Source organism: Emys orbicularis, chromosome 16, assembly GCF_028017835.1.
Source record: "Emys orbicularis isolate rEmyOrb1 chromosome 16, rEmyOrb1.hap1, whole genome shotgun sequence".
NCBI classification, from domain to species: Eukaryota; Metazoa; Chordata; order Testudines; family Emydidae; genus Emys; species Emys orbicularis.
Window position 1 is genome coordinate 16,885,615 of NC_088698.1, and position 21,324 is coordinate 16,906,938.

General features: G+C 40.6%; 1 protein-coding gene across 2 annotated transcripts in view; it reads right to left on the minus strand.

Annotated features, from left to right (window-relative positions):
- Positions 1–21,324, minus strand: part of TXNRD2 (thioredoxin reductase 2) — a 44,792-nt gene that overhangs the window by 14,957 nt on the left and 8,511 nt on the right. For both annotated transcript variants that reach the window (XM_065417509.1, XM_065417508.1), the window contains exons 6-8: positions 13,678–13,697; positions 13,195–13,286; positions 9,852–10,026 (exon numbers count right to left, since the gene is read on the minus strand). In XM_065417509.1, the coding sequence (XP_065273581.1) occupies positions 9,852–10,026; positions 13,195–13,286; positions 13,678–13,697 (287 nt within the window). The remainder of the gene's footprint in view (positions 1–9,851; positions 10,027–13,194; positions 13,287–13,677; positions 13,698–21,324) is intronic.

The window sequence follows — 21,324 nt, forward strand, 5'->3', positions numbered from 1 at the left end:
ATCCCACCCAACCCTTCAATAATTGTGAATGAACATGACAATAGCACTTTTAATAAACAAATAGGGTAACCATGTCTCCCTGAAAACCAGATATATCCCTGGTCCTATTCCCCTGCTGTCTGTACAGAAAATAAGGTTTTAGGTAAGCCTTGGCAGAGTGGCTTCCTGAAGGAACTTGTCAGTCAACTGAGCTAATGAAATCAACAGATAAACCACATATTCCCCTCTGGGACAAACAGCAGGTCAGTCGTACACTAAATGTTGCCACCAGAGCCTACATGATGTCTCCCAGTGAGCAGCTCTTAGAGTGAATTTTCCTCAGCCACAATCAGATCCATGCGGCACTAGTCACTGTTGTGACCAATGAGCCTAGAGGCAGCCCAGTTGCACCATCCATAGGTGCCATGTTCCTCGGTTGCCGGGGGGTGTTCGACCTTCGCTCTGCCCCAGACCTCACCCCTCTTCCACCCCTTGCCCCAAGTCCTTACCCCCGCCCCGCCTCTCCCTGCCCCCGCTCCTTCTCCTCCCCCCAGCGCCTCCTGCATGCCGCTGAACAGCTGATCGTGGCGGGAGGTGCTGGGACGGAGGGGGAGGAGCTGATAGGCGGGGCCATCGGTGGACAGGAGGCGCTGATCCGTGGGTGCAGAGCACGCACTATTTTTTTTAGCATCCACGGAGTTGGCGCATATGGCACCATCATGTCGACAGTACCACCAACTACCGTCAGGAGAAGCAACAGTAATAGGCACAGACAGGAAGAAAAAAAACAAAAACACAACACAGGTCTGTGGGTATGCCTATAGCAGTCTATTCATTGAAGATTTCCTAGTGGTGATAAAGGGGGTTGTTTATATCACCTCAGTAGGACTTTGTAATAGCTCCTTTACCGCTTCCTTGGAAATTGGAATTATTCTGCCCACTACCATTTCTTTGACAGCTTTACACCAGGGACTGCCAAAGCATTTTTGCAGTAAAGGAATCCTGTCTACCATGATCACAAATCACTATGCATAGGACTGGCCAGAGGATTTTGAGGAGGGCTAGCAAGATGGTTTTCTGGCATATATACCAAGTTTAACTTCTCCTTCACAACCATGTCCCTCACTGCTCACCTGCTATGGTCTCTAATTGCATTAACTCTCTACTCAACCAGTGATGCCTGTCTTGATCCCTCATTCATCTACTTCTCCCACATTTTCTTCCACACTGTCCCTTAATGCATGGACCACCCTCCCTGAATTGATTTTTAAGGCCACTACACTCTCCTCCTTCAAATCCCTCCATCTACTATGATGCCTACAAGAAAGTAGCCAATAATGCCGAAGGAGAGCCAGCTGGCGATAACTGACATTTGAGAGGGGAGAAAATAGTAAAAAATATTGATTGTGCGTCAGATATTCAAAAGCACCTAAATGATTTAGGAGCACGTCCCAACAAAAGCACTCACGTTTCAAAGGCACTTTTGAAAATCTCACCCATGGAGACCTGCAAGTTCTTGTCAGCTCTGCTTGTGTGACTTGGCAAAGGCCACAGAGTCTGTGTCAGAGCTATGATTAGCCACTTGCTTGGTTTGCTATGCCCTACGGTTTCTTGTGGTATTGAACTGCCCCGGCTTCTGGGGAAGATGATATTAGCTGCTCAGCACAGGAATTAGCTCAGCAGCTGTTAAGGAGCTTGCTGCTGTCCTCGTGCCAACAAAAGTAGACTGGGCAGCACCATCCACTATAGCAGTGATGTGATCTACTGTCTTGCCAAAACCAACAACAAAAATCAAAGCATCTATGGCTTTGGTTCTGCTGGACACTGGAATGCTGGGTAACTGTACAACTGGGTGGATAACCTGTGATCTTTAGGAATAAAATCACTAACAAGCAGACCTAGAGAGTAGTTTACATAAGTTTGAAATTTAAGGTCCTTTGCACGTTACTAAGTCTCCCAATTTAAGGGGGCAATGACCAAAGACTTTGTGTGTCCATAAAAGCTGGCTCTGATATTCATGTAAAGCAATGCTCTGACTGATCACTATTAATGGTAGTCACCAGCTTCTATCTTCACCATGGTAAGGAGAATAGACTCCTTTGTTTACTTATAAGAACTTCGAAGGAAATGTAGCATTAGTTATAATGGTGGCATGGAATTACTTTGGAGCATTTTCCACCAAACAGTGTTTTCATACTGACATCCCAGTCATGAATGCATGGATGACATTGATGACTTGGATAATGCAGTAGAGAGTATGCTTAGAAAATCTGCAGATGACACCCTGCTGGGAGGGGTTACAAGCACTTTGGAGGACAGGATCAGAATTCAAGACAACCTTGACAAATTGGAGAGTTGATCTGAAATCACCAAGGTGAATTTTTTTTTTTTTTAAATAAATGGAGATATCCTATTGCCTAGAACTGGAAGGGACTCCGAAAGGTCATTGAGTCCAGTCCCCTGCCTTCATTAGCAGGACCAAGTACTGATTTTGCCCCAGATCCCTAAGTGGCCCCCTCAAGGATTAAACTCACAACCCTGGGTTTAGCAGGCCAATGCTCAAACCACTGAGCTATCCCTCCCCCCAAATTCAATAAAGACAAGTGCCAAGTACTTTGCACGTAGGAAGAAAAAAATCAAATGCACAACTACAAAATGGGGAACACCTGGAAAGGTGGTAGGACGGCTGAAAAGTATCAGGTGGTTATCGTGGATCACAAATTGAATAGGAGTCAATAGTATGATGCAGTCATGAAAAGGCTAATATTCTGGGGTGTATTAATAAGAGTTTCATTTGTAAAGACACCAGAGGTGATTGTCCCACTCTAGCTAGCACTGGAGGCTTCAGCTGAAATACTGGGTGCCACACTTTAGGAAAGATGTAGACAAATTGGAGAGATTCCAGATCAGAGGAAAGCAACAACAACAAAAAAGATAAAAAGGTTTAGAAAACCTGATCTCTTAGGAAAGGTTAAAAGAACTGGGCATGTTTAGTCTTGAGAAAAGATGATGGGAGGGGAGGGGAGGGAACTGGATACAGTGTACAAATATGTTAAGGGCTATTATAAAGAGGGCAGTGATAATTGTTCTCCATGTCCACTGAAGGTAGGACAAGACGTAATGGGCTTAAATCCGTAGTAAGGGAGATTTAGGCTAGATGTTAGAAAGATTTTCCTAACTATAAGGGCAGTTAAACTCTGGAATAATCTTCCAAGGGAGGTTGTGGAATCCCCATCGTTGATGATTTTTTAAAGAACAGTTTGGATAAACATCTGTCAGGGATGGTCTAGGTTTATCTGGGCCTGCCTCAGTGTAGGGGACTGTCCTAGATGACCTCTCGAGGTCCCTTCCAGTCCTTTATTTCTGTGATTCTACAAAGCTGGAAATTGCAAAGGGGGACTGCTCATCAACTCACATCTTAGCTGTTCAAAAATGCACTCTCACATACAGATCAAAGTGTAAATTACACTCAGTTTCCTAGCTTTGACAAAACACTAAGAAGCAATTGCGGTTGCCCATGATGATAAATGTAAGAAGCATGCAACAAAATACAGATCCCTCATATCTGTGCATTAAACCAAGGAAAAAAACAACGTGCAGCACATCTAGCATCAGCCAATTCCCTCTTACACCAGACAACAATAAATAAATGTCATTTTAAGAACAATTCTGTCTAAAAAAGTCTTGTTGCATGTCACTGCAATGGGGCCTTGGGAAAACCCTAGAAAGACTCCATCTCTGGCTAACATTTAATGGAAGTGACACAACTTTCCAGCAGGAGAATGTTGAAATCACATCCTGCTGGGAGATTTAGGAATTAAAATAAGCAAGAAAGACAAACAAAATGTAATGGGAATTCAGAACAAACTATCCAGGCTCTCAGCAAACTACAGCACATTAGTGGTAACGGTTTTCTGAGATTAACAGAGATGCATTATTTCCCACTAAACAGTTCAAAGGTTAAGAATCCAATGGCCAGCCTAGTCCCTGAAGAGGATTCTCAAGATCATCCCTTTTGCACAGAGGCCTGGCAGGGTTATACCCAGAGGAGATCAGGGCATTACTTCCACATATGGGAAGTATCAAAGGAAAGCTCCAAAGCAAAATTTGTTTTCTTGGTTAATCCAAACTGATGTGGTTGTAAGGTTTGAAGAAAACTGGTATAAAAACAATTCAGGCACGCTTAACCCTTTCTTAATATGGAAAGCCAATGATCTTTCTTCAGTCATACACACTAGGAAAGAGATCACCTGGTGCCCAGAGTCATAAGGCCTAGTGCTTGAAGAACATATATAACAAGGACAACCTGATACCTGTTCACTTTTAAAGAGCTTAAGGCATAAATTATTTTTATAGTAAAGGTGATTTTATTTCAAAGACATGGTGCCCATATCCCAGTGCGGGGTAAGTGCAAACATAACAGCAAGCAGAGACTCGAAAATGCTCGCTCCACTGCATACATCTGGGAGCCAATGCTCTCTTGTGTGCGGCTAACCTATAAATCTCCCACTGCTCTTGGTGCTGGTTCTGTCTATGCTTCTCATTTTGCGTCAGCAGTTTACAGGAACACCATCCTGCTTGGCCTATGAAAATAATTTTGGGATATTCCATAAAGTCGGTTTGTCTTTATCGATGGATTGGAACTCAAAGCATACACTTTCATTTGTGTGTTGGCAGGAGCCACTCCATAGCACTTTCCAACAGATTCAAAGGAGGTAGATAAAACCTGCTCCCTAACATTTCACCAACGTTGCTAATGAACTAGGGGAATTCATGCAAGCCCCCTGGTGAGAAAGCAGGCCTCTGAGTGCATGAAAGAGAATCTCACCCAACCAGTGGGGGCACAGAGATTGCACAGCATAGCTCCTCCTCCCTCAATGGCTCCTACAGTAAAGATCAAAAAGGAGGAGATGGGGCAAAAATGTTGTTACAGTGAGTTAGAATCTTGCAGATACTGGCCCTCTCTTTGCCAGTGGCTCCATGATGGAGTTTGATGGAGTTTGAAGAGCTAGTATTGGGAGAGAATATGGAGCCCTATTTCCTCTAACCTGCAACACTACTAGCTAAGGAAAGCCCATTCTGCAAGCCTGCCACCAGGCAGGAGTAACCTATCCTCCCACTAGAGGTTCCCCAAGTCCCTCAATTAAGAGAGGTCACAAACAGACTATGCACCTCAGAAATCAAAGGGGATCCATTTCCCCTAACCAACCACCCAGCCCTCTACCAGAAAGGACCAACTTGACCTGACCAACTAGCTCGTAGCTAGAGGCTGCTGGAAAAATCAGTGTGGGTGCAAGGAGCAGCCCCAAGACAATGGAGCCTCCTGGAGGAACGTCCATAAAATACTGTGAAAGGGTAAGGATTGATTTTGTGGTGGTTGTTAGTAGGGTTGGGGAGTAATGTACATAGAATGCCACGTGTCATTGATTAATGCAGACGTTTCAAGGGAACTGGCATCACAACATTAATTTGACTGGCCAAGAGGACTCAATACAATCTCCCCCCACAACTTTAAAACTAAAGCTGTTTGGTTCTTTTTTCTCTGGTCTTCTCTCTTTCACTCTGAGAGTCTCTTGCCCATCGTAGGGTTTTATACTGGCATACATCACCCTGTTATTTGAGTGCCTTCCACATAAAACCAAGTGCCAGAGACTCAATGATCAACATACACACATGCTGGGCTCTTCTGTTGACCTCACCTATTAGCAGGAGGTATCTAATGCTACAGCCATCTCTGGGGTGGAACAGGGAAGCTCTTTAGCAGCACACAGGAACAAAAAATATTTCAGAACAGGAAGTGAATATTAGTATCTCCAACAGAAGTTACAGGGGGAATTTAGGTAGGCAGAATTTGACATACAACTATTAATCCACAAAAACATATGTTCAAATATTGTTAAAGCTCTTACAGAGGAAAATAAATAATTGCCAGGGTCCTTAACTTACCCTATTGCACCTAGGTGCTGTAGCATGATAATACATCACTATCACAAGGCCAATACAATAGTGAGTTAAAGATGGACTAGCAGCTCTTTAGCTCAAGAGTTCCTTTCTTCTATTTAATGTTTAATTCACAATTTTGAATAGTATAAAGATGTCTACACTGAGAGTTTTTTTATATCAAGCTTTTAACAACATATGGTTGTTTATTTTTGAAAAGGGAGAGGGAGGCATACAAAAATATTATCTCTTTACCAGTCCGAACTGAGGCCCAACCACTATACAGTCCAGCTTCCTAAACAGGAACCATAAGCTTGGAAGAAAGTGTTTTTATCTTTTATAAACACATCTGGTATAGCTGACCTACATGATTATTAGCTCCCACCAAGATGTGCAGTAATTAAATATCTCATAACACTTTTCGCAGAAGTTGGGGTGTTATCCTTGATGACACAGGCAAATGTTCTGCCTTCTTAAATTCCCCTTGCAATTTCAAATAGATACATTATTCTTCACTTCCTGTTATAAATGATTATGAAGTGTTGCTGTATGCTGCTAAACAGCTGCTGCATTCATCCCATAGGTTACAGCATTTCAGTGGCTGGTGAAGTGATCTCAACATGTAGGATCCGATTCTCCAGAGCTTTTCACCTTGGATCATCATTTATGCATGTATAAATGTACAGTAGATGTAAATCATTTCCCTTTTGATTTGGCAGCATTTTACACTCAGGTGGTGCAAGTGTAAATTACTATCTAAGGCGCAAAGCAGTGATGAATCAGGCCCATATGGCGCAAGTGCTTTGAAGTCTTTCAAGAAGAAAAGGTGATATAGAACAACATTAAAAAGTTATTTGCATAATACCATAGCAGATTTCAAAAGACTGTCTTTTCAGTAGAATTCCATTGTCTTCTGAGCTTATGGGAATTATTCTGAAACAACAGTCTTTTGATGGATGTTCAGATACTATGATGATGAGCTCTATGTAATTGCCAACAGAGGTAGAAGACTAATCTTCCATATCACTGAAAGTCCTTAATGCATCTATTCAGCAATGTAATGTAGTCCCATTTGAGGCCTGCAAGCAAAGGTTTTGAGTTGAAGCCTTTAAATGACATTATGGAAGTGAGACAAGGGGGTGAGGTACTGTCTTTTATTGGACCAACTTCTGTTGGGTGAGAGAGACAAGCTTTCGAGCCACACAGAGACCCGAAAGAAAGTTGTGTGGCTTGAAAGCTTGTCTCTCTCACCCAACAGAAGTTGGTTAATGAAACAAAAAGATATTACCTCACCTACATTGTCTCTCTAATATCCTGGGACCGACATGGTTACAACCACACTGCATACAATTCTGGGAGTCCTACAAGAGCTGCTGCCTATACTAGGGCAATTTTCCCAAATATTCTAACTGGTTTAAAAACCTGGTTCAGCTCAACCAGATTTAAAACTGTTTGGGGCATAATATAGACCACGTTTTGGTGACTTGAGCCATATAAGTGGAAAAGTTGAATAATTTCAAAAAACAGCTCTAGCAGGAGTGGCGAATGAATATCTAGGAGGGTGGAAATCCTGTTCTATAAATTTACAAATTATACATTTTTAGCGAAGAGGATAAACTTCATGAACACTGCTATCAAATTTCCCTTAATAAATAGGTAGCCAGTTTATTTACCAATGTTAACACTATAAAAGAATATATTTTCAATGATTTAATAGAATTCAATTAATTAATAATTAATTAATAAAATTCTAGCATTGTTGTGCCAGTCTGTGTATGTCAACATTAAACAATGAAATGTTTACTATGATTCGGACCACAACTAGTTAACTGTAGAGGCTAATTTCTAACTATACAAGCTGACTTTTTTCAATCAGCATTGTAATTGGCACATCTGCAGACAGGAAATCCTCAACACTACTAAGTTTCCCAGTCTATTATCTGAGACACCTGGTGTGGGTGTGTTGATACAGAGAAAATACAATGAATCATACCCCGACTGCCCATCAATTAACCAGCTTTAACTGTTAATGTGTTTAATTCTTAAAGGGTGGAGAGCAAAAGTGAACACTGAGGAAACTTCTGTTGTTAGTTTCCAGACTATAAAACAAAATATAGTTATTCTAACGTTGCTTTCTAATACTTAGTTTTACTTTGAATCAAAGCAGTGAATTGGATTTCAACTGACCTGCAGTAGTATATTAGTCAGCTTTATAGATTATGGTTAAGGTTAAAGCCAGGTTTCTTTTATCAGCTCAATTTTAAACAGCTCCCACTTCCAACTTTGCCAAAAGTAATTCAATCCACCAGAAATTCACAGGTGTGACTATACACCAGGGTAGAATTTTACTGGCAAGTCTGAGGCAAATCAGATAAGATGTTTGGGAAACATGCAGGTGTGAAAAATGAAATGATCTCAGTTCTTGAACATTTTTCTAAAGGTTTCAGGCTTGTCGCAACTCTAAAACAGCATGAGCTTTCTGGTCTTCGCAAATACTTGTGCCTTTGATCAGTTATGGGAGAAGGGAATTTGTTATTAACATAGTTTTTAACGGACCTTAAAGAACCCCATTACTTTCAGACGGAGAGCCACAATAGTAGCACAACAAAGCAAAAGTTGATCAGGATTTATAACCTACATCCCTCTCTCTGCGTTATAGGGATACAAAAGAGTTAGTTTAACTCAGAAGAAAAGACAACTAGGATGGCAGCTGTGGTTTATTGGACAGTCCACTGAGTGCAGTAAGTCAGGACATCCAGTTCCTATCAATGACTCCTGTCACTGACCCACTAAGTAAGCTTAGGCAAATCACAATCTCTTTGATTCTGATGAAGTGGGTTCTAGCCCACGAAAGCGTATGCCCAAATAAATTTGTTAGTCTCTAAGGTGCCACAAGGACTCCTAGTTGTTTTTGCTGATACAGACTAACATGGCTACCACTCTGAAACCAACCATTATAATGCAATATCAGGAGAGGAAAGAGTATCATAGAAGTATTATAATTAGAATAATAATTAAATCATGGTAAAACTGATTTTTTTTCAGTGTCAGACAGATTTCTTGAGCAACAAATTTAAATCTTATCTGGTCTGTTAAATCCAATCTGTTAGCCAGATTTCTCCCCACTTCAGCTGATATATCCTGCCATAGATACGCATGGATCTTTACAAAAATCAAAGACAATAGGTCCCGTACTCCAAAAAGAGTACAATCTAAACAAGGGACCACAGGAAGTGAAGGCAAATTGACAATGGTAGTGATGACAGAGTTGTGGGACGTGAGGCAGAAAAAATGTTTTCCATTCCATGTACTGGAAGCCTTACATTATATATTACTCAATACTTTGGACTCTACACGAATTATGCTTGGTATTTTCTATAACATTTGATGTAACTGAAGTGGAAAACCAGTTCATTTCATTCTTGATTATAAAGTTTTTGGTGACTAGTTTAATGACTCGGAGGCTACCATGCATTTCTGTATATGGGACTGATTCAGGTATCGGCTCACCTCAGGTGAGAGCAGTTTAGGTGAGTGGAGGACAAACAGTTGAGCTCTTCACTGGGAGAGTCTGAGATACACAAGTACCTCCAGCTACTACATTTCCTGTGAGATGTTGGGGTTCTTAGAGAAGGCTGCCTCTCTCTCTCTCTCTCTCTCCCCCCTAACTGGATGCTGAGCACTGTAGTGGAGGACGTGGAGTTTAGAGGCAGCTAGCAGAAACGGCAGCCCCCTTGAACATCAGGATAAAAGGGAACTTTTGGACTGTAACTGAACAAGTCAAGCATAAGAGAATGAGAATCAATGGCCAGGTGCTAAGTCCTGTAGAGGGGGAGGCTGTTTGACACCACACAACACCAGGGGTGAGGGATTTCATTTCAAGAGTGGAAAGCATTTTTAAGAAGCAGTTATTTTAAAATGTTCTAATTTACCTACTGCCCACATCACTGTGTCAAAGTCATCCATTTCTTCTTCGCCTGAGTCAGTATATTTCCAGGTAACTTGCAGTTTGCCGCTCTTCAGCTTTTCAACTTTACTTGGGGTGCATTTCTTTAAAAATCTTGTACCACACGATTCCATGTAATCGGTTACTAAGAAGGACATTTGCTGTGAAGTAAAAAAAAAAAACCTAAACATTTTTTTATTTAAAAACAAGCAACTTTTAAGTCTTCTCAAAAATCCACAACTTATTTGTGCTCATTAAAACCTAGTGAATACATCAACCACGTCAAGCATACTTTGTTATTTCAAACCTATGCAACCTTGTAGCTTCCTAAAAAAACCCTGATCATTTTGATTTAAACAGCTGTCCCCTGAGGACCTTTTTCTTTGTTTTGGCTGGCCTTGCCTTAGAATATACCACCTCTAGCCTCATTCAAATTGCATAGGAAATAGAGAATGTAAAATATCAGCATGTAAAAATACAAGTAAGTTTTTTTTCCCCACCATTAACAGAAAACCTAATGTTCATGCCTTGGGATTTTTCATGCTGTGCCAGAGCAATCCAGTGAACCTGACAGGACTTGGGGATTTCTCACATGACAGACAAACTGAGGTCCTGACAAACGACAGTGGTGGGATAGAGTGACACTATAATTTTAAGAATCAGTATATTTACACCCACTGCAAGTCATGTCTTACAGCACAGGTAACACTTTGGCCTTAATTTTTAATAGTCCTGTTTTGCCAGATCTCACTGGTTTCACAGACACATTCTGACCACAGTCCAAACACTGGGTTGATCACGAAGGTAAGTCTTTATATTTATCCATGGCAAGAGCTGTTTTTTTAACAGAGCATTGCATCAAATATTCCATAATCAATTAGCGATGTGGTACGCTGTGGTATAATTCCCTTGTATACAATCAGCTTGGGAGCCTTGCTACATACTTTAACTCCAATGTGCTACACGCTACATGGGGCCTTAATCATCACCAAGGGGACTGAAAGGGCTGGAATGCATGATCATTTTGCTATTAATCGAGGACCAACTCAAATAAGATGACAAAAATGCTAAAAAATTCCTTTTAATTTCAGTTTTGCCTTTTGGCGTTTACATACATATGTTTTTTCATTACCCTCTACAGATCTTTTGATGCATCTTTGGCCGAGTATAGTACCAATTAGGTGGTAGACATGTCATCATCCGTACTGACATGAGTGTACACATACCAGTATGTGTCTTTTATACACAGGGTATGATTCCCAAACTCCAGTCTTGTTTACTATTTGTACCCTCTATTTTGTTTTGTAGGGCATCTATGACTACTATTTCTCTTTAATAAAGCTGCTCTTAGACAGCATTGCTTCTGCAGAAGGTGACTAACATTATCCTACATACACCACGCCCCTCTGGGCAAGCAGTGAGCAAAAACCAAATGTCTCAGACTGGAGAACCATAGATGTGTGAGTGGACTGAATTATGTTGCTGCTTACTTTCAGATAAAGAACCGTGTGTATGACAGCTCTGATGTCCTATTTACAAGCAACTATTCAAAACAGTCAGACTGGGATTTTAAAACGGTTCAGTGTTGTGTAGACAGCCAACATCATCTACTGCACTAAGCATGGCCAGTAAATCCCAAGATGCAATCCTTATTCCATCAACAGACCTACTGCATAGCCTTGTGATAGCCACTTAGTCTCTGTGTGTCAGCTTCTCCGTCTATAAAAAGGGAGCAAGTTATACTTACCTGCCTCCTAGAATGTTAAGCGGATTCAAGTGTGTAGATCACTTTTTATATATCAAAAGGTTATAAAGAATCAGCTAATTCAACTTAACATAGTCAGAATTTCAGTTTTTCTGGTAGTCTGAGAATGGGAAACCTTTACATAACCCAACTAGCACAGAGCTTCCTGCGGCCACTACACCTATCATACGCCTCTGCAATAAACGTGAATCATCAAGGTATCCTGAAAAGCTTTACTACAAAAGGAAATGGTGGTTTTTCAGGAGAGACCTTTGATAAATGTGTTTGAATCAACGCCACACCACTGTCAAGCCGTGAACTGCCCCATTGACAGGTTTATTCAAAGATGTCATTGCTCTTGATTGTAGTGAGTCAGGTTGTATTTTATCATATGAGTTGTTTATTACTTATAAACAAGGATATTATCACAAAACCACCCACACAGAAGAAATGCTCATTCTTGGCTTATACGTTAACATTTTATTTTCAAGCTAAAAGTTGTGGCTGGCAATACAGTAGCAAATGCCAATGTTATTTCTCTTCTGAAACCTGGTATATCAACCTCATCAGTCTCTATCAGGCTCAACCTAGTTACAATCTGACTATACCTATCTCCAGACCTGTTTTGCCTCCACTCCTCCTCGTGTTTAAACTGTTATCACATGTATTGTTTCTATCCACATAAGACAAAGTTCCACGGGAAAAGAATATTCTCTAAGTGTTTTCTAAAGGACTCACACGTTCGTGGCACTCTATAAATACCCTAAGATTTTTATGGATTTACAGGTGTAGACCTCATAGCAAGATGAGAATAAATCCCAGAATATTAGCCAGTTTAGGCTATGTTTTGTGCCTTGTTTCAAATTCTTGAGATGTAGCCATATTTTAAAATCATCTGCCCTATCTCGTTTTCACAGAAATATGGAAAATAATATTTTTTAAAAGTTTGTACTTATAAAACAAACCATAATAATCTTTAACATGCAACAATTATGCACATCTACTATATACAACTGTTTACAAAAATCCAACTAATTACAGTGGGAATGACCGCTATAGCTAGTGTTGCATATTGGTTTCAATTCTAAGCCTCTGTTTTCAGATGATTAACTTTCCAAAGGCTTCACACTTCCGGCTGAAATTTTCTAGGCTTGTTATCTGAATGAGAGAGAATTACTTGGAAAGTTTAAGCAAGAATGGTTCAGCCAGTACAAGAGTGGACACTAAGCTAATTTTGGAGAAAGAGCCTTTGACGCTTTGAGCCATGGGACAACCAGAGCAAATCAAATTGGCCACTTCCCTCTTGCTTGAATTAAGTAGAAGAAAAAAAGAAGTACGGTCTAGTGGTCTGAATACAAGACTAGAACTTGGTTGTTCCTGAGTCAATGTCAATTCTGATCCAATTCCCTTTGTAGCCTTGGGCAAGTCACTAGACCTCCCCTCCACACGTCCCCTTTTGTAAAACGGGGTTAATATTTATAACACACCTACAAGGTAATATTTTGTGAAGGAAAGTGCTGCTATTTCTATAGAAGACAAAAACACCCCACACATCTCAAGAGATTTAAGCTATACCGATGGTTACCTGATCAAACCCTCGAAGTGGGATACTTCTGACCATGACCGTGGTATCCTGTCCAATGCCTGTGAGAAAACCGGCACACTCAAGGGACACATCTTTTGAATCATCAATTAAAGGAATATAGATTACATGATTTCAGATGAAAAACAACCAAAACAAGGATATTGCCACAAGGAGACTTGGATTATTCTAATCAATGAAATATCCATGGCAATAACGTTGCTGTTGTATAAAGAAAGAACAAAAGCAAGCTAGTGTTCATATTACAGGAAACTTCATAGATAAATGTTTGCAAGACCCTCAGAATGCACCATCATCTGATCTGAATTCTTGTGACTGTACTGCTCAAAATGCAATTAATGTAGTTTAACCACTGATGCAGGTAAACAGTTCAAGAGTGGGGGAATTTAGACAATTGAGCCTTCACAGAAAAGACAAAATACGCCAGTCGTAACCATAAATCATTACAGCTTTTACAAAGGATACAGCTGGCTCCAACCACCAACCTGTTACGGAAAAAAATATAGCAGTGAAATGAGCTTGTGCATATTTTCACACAATTGATACAAAATTATTTTCTGGTGTGTAGTATGATTATAAGATTACAGGTTTGATCTGCACATTTGACATTGTTAGATGGAAACAGTAAGAGTGTGGTTTTCAAATTCCAACATAAAGACAAACATGCTAAAAAGCGTCAGATTTCATTCCGAACCTATTTTATTAATGAAAAAAATTGATAGGTTTAGAAAAAATGGAGTTGTTTTTATCTTGTGAAATAAAAGATCTAAAACACATTCTGAAAAACAAAACAGATAAAAGCACACACACACACAAAGTGGGAATAACGAGGGGTTAAAATGAATCATGACTAAACTCATTTATTGGGTTGCAAATTACAGGTAAAAGCTGGCTGCTTGGAGCAAAACTGTTTTTTTGCTTATGTTCCAGCACAGATTTTGATGTTAAGTTAGATTGTAAGCTTTTGGGACAGGGACCATCACTTACTATGCATTTGTACATAGTGCAGTGGGGTCCAGATCCATATTGGGGCCTCTAGGTGCTATCACAATACAATTAATAAACAGAGACACAAAATGGGATTGCAACAAAAGTAGAGGATCTGTGACTCTTCTAGGCACGGACTTTTGTAGACCTCTATCATATCCCCTTTTGGTAGTCTCTTTTCTAAGCTGAACAGCCCCAGTCTTTTTAATCTTTCCTCATACGGTAGCTGTTCCATATCCATAACAATTTTTGTTGCCCTTCTCTGTACTTTTTCCAATTCTAGTATATCTTTTTTGAGATGGGATGATGAGAACTGTACGCAATATTCAAAGTGTGGCCGTACCATGGATTTAGATAGTGGCATTATGATATTTGCTGTCTTATTAACTATCCTTTTCCTATTGGTTCCTACCATTGTTAGCTTTTTGACTGCCACTGCACACTGAGCAAATGTTTTCAGAGACCTATCCACAATGACTCAAAGAGCTCTTTCTTAAGTGGTAACAGTTTATTTAGACCCCAGCATTTTGTATGTTTTTCAATGTGCATTACTTTGAACTTATCAGTACTGAATTTCAGCTGCCCTTTTGTTGCCTGGTCACCCAGTTTCAAGAGATCCCCTTGTAACTCTTTGCAGTTGACTTTGAACATAACTATTTTGAGTAATTTTATATTGTCTGCACTCTTTGCCACCTCATTGTTTACCTCTTTTCCCAGATCATTTATGAACATGCTGAACAGCACTGGTCCCAGTACAGCTACTTGGGGGACCCTGCTATTTACCTCTTTCTACTATGAAAACTGACCATTTATTCCTACCCTTTGTTTACTCTCTCTTAACCAATTACTGGATCCATGAGAGAACCTTTCCTCACCTACTTCGCTGAAGAACCTTTGGTGAGGGATCTTGTCAAAGGCTTTCTGAAAGCCACTGGATTACCATCGTCCACATTTGTGGACATACTCAAAGAATTATAATAGACAGGTGAGGCACAATTTTCCTTCACAAAATCCATGTTGACTCTTCCCCCAACAAATCGTGTTCATCTATGTGTTAGATAATTCTGTTCTTTACTATCGTTTCAACCCATTTGCCTGATACTGATGTTAGGCTTACTGGCCTGTTATTGCCAGGATTGCCTCTGAAGTCTTTTATAAAAATCAGTGTTACATTAGTCATCTTCCAGTCATTTGGTATAGAGGCTGATTTAGGTGTTTACACACCACAGTTAATGTTCTGTAATTTCATATTTGAGTTCCTTCAGAATCCTTGGGTGAATATTATCTGGTCCTGGAGACTTATTACTGTTCAATTTATCTATTTGTTCCAAAATCTCCTCTATTGACACCTCAATCTAGGGCTGTGGCTACACTCGAAACTGCCACGGGAGCACTTTGAAGTGTGAGTATGGTCGCTGCAGGTACTCCACCTCCACGAGTGCTGGGGCACTGTTTACACTGGCGCTTTACAGCACTGTAACTTGCTGTGCTCAGGGGGGTGTTTTTTCACACCCCTGAGCAAGAAAGTTGCAGCGCTGTAAAGCGCCAGTGTAGCCATAGCCCAGGACAGTTTCTCAGATTTGTCACCTAAAAGAATGGCTCAGGTGTGGGACTCGCCCACACATCATCTACAGTAAAGACTGATGTAAAGAATTCATTTAGCTCCTCCGTAATGCCCTTGTCTTACTTGAGTGCTCCATTAGCACCTCGATCATCCAGTGGCCTGGCTGATTGTTTGGCAGGCTTCTTGCTTCTGATGTACTTAAAGGTTTTTTTGCCGTTAGTTTGTGTCTTTTGCTAGTTGCTCTTTAACTTCTTTCTTGGCCTGACTTACTAAACTTTTACACTTGACTTGCCAGAGTTTTTATTCCTTTCTTCTCCCTCAGCGAGATTTGACTTCCAATTTTTTTAAAAAAATGTCTGTTTGCCTTTAACTGCCTCTTTTACTCAGTTGTTTAGCCATGGTGGCATTTTTTGGTCCTCTTACCTTTTTTTTTTTTTTTTAATTTGGGGTATACATATAGTTTGAGCCTCTATTATGTGGTTTTTAAAAAGTTTCCATGCAGTTTGCAGGCATTTCACTCTTGTGACCATCCCTTTTAATTTCTGTTTAACTCGCTTCCTCATTATTGTGTAGTTCCCCTTTTTGAAGTTAAATGCTACTGTGGTGCGTGTCTCTGGTATTTTCCCCCCTGCAAGGATGGTCTAACACATAGAGGTCTATACAATCATGAATGGTGTGGAGAACGTGAATAAAGTAGTATTGTTTACCCCTTCACATAACACAAGAACCAGGGTCACCCAATTAAAGTAATAGGCAGCAGGTTTAATACAAACATAAGGGAGTACTTCTTCACATAATGCACAGTCAACCTTTGGAACTTGTTGCCAGGGGATGTTGTGAAGGTCAAAATTATAACCGGATTCAAAAAAGAACTAGATAAGTTCATGGAGGATAGATCCAGCAAAGGCTATTAGCCAAGATGGCCAGGGATAAATCCACACTCTAGGTATCCCTGTTTTTACAAATGTCTGTAACAGCACCTCATTCAGTGCAGCCCTAATCCTGACAGAGAGATACTAGCAACAGAGGGGCTGTGTCAAGGACACAGATTCCTTGCTCCATTGACAATGTTCAATGGGGAACATTTGGTACTGTACTTCGAACCCAGAATTCACAAATGGGGCCGGAGGAGCATTAGGGTTTTCCATCTTCAGGGAAGATTCCCACCACCAATTTAGAGGTTAATAGTCCCCAGCCTAGAACAGCTATTTCATGCCTCACAGCAACCACAGACTGAAAAAATAAAATAAAAAAATCTTGTGTTTGACAAGCATGCTAAATAAACCCTTTACTTAGAACACAGTATTTCATCCTCCTTTAATGATGAAGGTACTATTTAAGAATTGTTTGTAGAGCACATATATTTCTGAAAGAAGTCACTCTGCTACCTGTGATGTCCCTGGTCTTGAACCCTAGCCTGGGAGTCCCTGGCCTCCACCCAATGGCTACTGAAACTAGGTGGGCTAGGACTAGGACTATCGCCCCAGCCCGGCCCCCATCCACGGGAGCTCTGATTGGAGGATTGCCCAGCTCCACCAATTGGTCCAACTACACTATCTAAGCCAGGAGGAGGAGCAGGAAGTTTGTCCGAGTAATAAGGTAGTTTCCTGTTATGGCTGCATTGGACCTTGCACCCAGTCTCATTCCTGCTCTGCTCCTGGCTCCTCCCTCACCTGCACCTTAGCTCCTGTTCCCACCTTGCTTCTGCTCCATTCTTGATCCTTGCCTACTCCCCCCCTCCACTCATCAGTGACCAGTCCCGGCTCTGACCCCAGCCTCCGCCTTCTGATCCTGACCCTTAGCTCTGGCATTTGGCATCTGACCTCAGCTCCGATCCTCAGCTTCAATTCCTGGTTCTGACTCGGGCTTAACCGCTGGCTGTAGTAACTGGCAGTTGACTCCGATGCCGACCCTTGCCTTCGTTCCCCAACCTGGACTGCTGTTCCGCCCACTAGACCTCACTCCTGCTCTGACTACTAGGCGAGACTGCCTACATCCTGGTCCATAAGAGCATCTTGACAGTAGAAAACTGATCAATAGTGTAACTGTGTTTGGATTTAAGAAATAAAGTAACATAAATCCTAAAATTTAAAAAACCTTGCTCAACATCAGTCAAATACTGTACAGTAAATGACAAATCCTAGACAGGGAAAATTTAGTTGTGGCTGGCCTAGTGAAATTAGCTCTTTGGTTTTTTGGAAGAGGCAAGGTGATGCTAGAATGGATAATTCTACAACAGAGCTAATCCCTACAAGTACGAATAATATAATTCCATTTTTAAAAAATGGCTTCTCTCAGAATAACGTTTTGGGTGCCCTGCAGAAGCAACTCATGCTCACCAGCATCATGAGAGCTGGGTGACAGGAATGTGCCTGGAGTTATCATCTGAAGCAATGCTGATAAATCTTGTGAAGACAGTTGAAGCTTGCAACTGTCCAGTTAATGTAAAGTATTACTTAACTTCTACAATAGATGGGCTCAGGGGATCAGACCAAGCTTTGGTTAACTAAAAAAAATGTGAAAAGGATAGACTATCCAGTCCAGGAGACTTAAAGAAGCCTAATACTCTGCCAGTCTCCCATGTAGTACATTAACAAGCACTTCTGCACCCCTGTATCAAGAATCCTAGCAACAAGCTTAATAAGCTGTCGATGAGAAAATGACTGACACTCTTAAATCTCCCTTGAAAACCTGCATTAGTTACAGAATCTGGAATTTAAAATTCAGGCCCTTATTCTAACACAAACAAAAAAATGTAGAATAGCAGAAGTCATACTGGGGGTGAGGGGTTTCCTTAAATTGAATGCTAAGAACCTATTTGCATTCAAAATGCAGACAGGACAAAATAGCAGCACTGGTTGAGCTTATAAATATTATTCAAAAACTCTTTAAGGAGCTCATGTTTACTGAATTAGTGATTTTTATTTTTAAGAAAACAGTTAATATAATACAACTGTATTGTACCACCGATTCTATAGGAACTATTAGCTCTTCTTTATTGTTTAACTATTGTTAAAATTTTGGATTTATATATATTTTGGCTTTTACCACATTATTTTTAGGTAACAGTCAAATATGTAGTTTGTCTGTCTCTGAAGATTGTATATATCAGGATTTTCTTGCTTTAGCTTATTACAAAGAGTTTGGATAATCATGGATTTATGCACACTGCCATCTATTAAACCACATCCCTTTTAGAACCTGGGAGTGAAATCTGGTACTACACTCTGTTGTTGTTTTTATATTCTTAAATCCCATTGTTTGGCAATAAATTCAGCCAACTCCTATAATTTAACAAAAACTATATTTAAAGAATAACAGTTCACTAATTAAGGAAATTCCCCATTAAGGATCAAAATACCTAGATAGGTACACCTCCACCTCGATATAACTCGACCTGATATAACACGAATTTGGATAGAACGCGGTAAAGCAGTGCTCCGGAGGGGGAGGGGGGACGGGGCTGCGCACTCCGGTGGATCAAAGCAAGTTCAATATAACGCGGTTTCACCTATAACACGGTAAGATTTTTTGGCTCCCGAGGACAGCGTTATATCGAGGTAGAGGTGTATTATGGGATTCAATAAGGAGGCATTAAGGTAGTCTCCATTTTTTACATTGATCTTTAGCTGTACATCCAGGCTTTTAAAAGAACTTTAATGGTATCTGAAGCAGGGGTCAGAGTATTTTTAACATCTGGTTTGGCTTTTTTAACACCCACCCACCTTTTCTTCTTTCTGTTTCTAGAAAGGGAAGGCTTTTAGAACATAAGGAGCAATGCCACCACAGAGAAGGCAGAAGGAGGCAACAGCTGCCTGAAGATAATCCATTGAATAGAGGTCTTCTTCCACCAATGGTTTTCCTCAATTAACTCTAAATCTTCCAGTGCCAACAGAATGCTCCCTTGCTGCAAACTGTACAGACGCAACATTTAAAGAGAAGGGATCATAAGAGGGCCAATACATTTCCAAGATCAACCTGCAATATCAACATCTGTATTGTTTTTTTCTTTTGTGTTTTGCCTAACTGTTGGTTTAAGCAGAATTTTCCAGGATGGTGCTTGATACAGCATATTTGACATGGAAATAAGCTATCATATTTTGCCTTAATATTAAAAATAGTTGTAATATAAAATGCTGGATGTAGATATACGTTTTTGCATAAAAAGGTACAACTGGTTTTGAAAACTGGAAGAGCCATTAGCCCTCATGAAAACGTACTGGTTTGAACGTTTCAAAACACTAACACAAGAAAGCCTTTAAAAAATTAAAAAATTGAATACACATTGCCATTAAAACCAATTAAACTTTAGTGAGACAGTGTGGTCCAGTGGAGAGGGCATCGAAGTGGGGGTCAAGGAATCGGGGACTCTGCCACTAACTTGCTATGTGGCCCTGGGCAAGTCACATCCCCACTCTCTGAGGCCATGAGGGAAACTCAGGTTTGATAGGTGCAACTCCCTCCACTTCAGGGTTTTTATTATGGCAGGAGCAAGGGTGATGCAGAACTGGCAAGGGAAAGTACGTCTGATGACACCCAGGAGCCACATCTCAGGCTAATTAAAGGGCACTATCACCTGGCGAGTGGAGCTAGAGCGCAAGGTGTGTGAGAAAGATGGAAGCTCTGAAATGGTCTTGAAGAACATCTACACAATCCCCACTATAATTTAAACAGCAGTCAGAGGTCGGGGGAACAGGTGGCGCTAAAAGGGAAACTCAAGGTGGTACATGTCAAAGTTCAGTCAATAATTTATCTCTCTCGGAGATAAATTTGCCCAATGCTAGGGCACCTGGATTTATCTCTGAATGGAAGGTGCACCTTCCTCCTCTAGCACACAATGGGCCAACTTCGCCTACAGCAATTGCAAATGCTGAAAAACACAACACAGTCTCTATAAGGAAATATTCACAAGGAGTAGAACAAGGACTTGGGCATACATTTGCTCCCCTCTTTTATTAGATGAGAAGTAGATGCAAGTCAGTGGCCATATATAACACCAGCAGTTAATCTGATTTACAGCCCCTCCTACAAACCAATAGGCTCCTTGACATCTTCAGTGTCAAAAAGGCAGGATTAAAAGCCAGAACACAGCCCCTTCACACCTGCCAAGTCTCTCTCATTTGGAGGAAGACTCCTTCAGTTTGGATTGATTTTATGGCAGTCTTTCAGTTCTGGCTATTGGTGTGAAGGATTTTATTGTGTGTATATATCAGGGGATTTTTAAGACTCTTAGGTTGGTTGGTTGTTGGTTTGGTCTGGTCTGGTCGTTTTTAAGTCTCCCTTAGAAAAATAATTGAAGATTGACAGCCCTGTAATTTATATGTTGCTAAATACAAGAGATATGTAAAAACAGCAGAATAATTAGAACCCAGATCAGAATGCAAACAAAAGGTGTTAAACTGAACCTTGGGAATATTTATAAGGGAAATAAATTGGACAGAAAAAACCCTTCTGAATGTGAACAGCTCCCTCCTTCATCAGTTTCACCACAGGCTGATAAAGTACAGAAATGCTACTGTAGCCCCTCAGGGCTTATTTTGACTAAAGCTTAGGAATGCAAC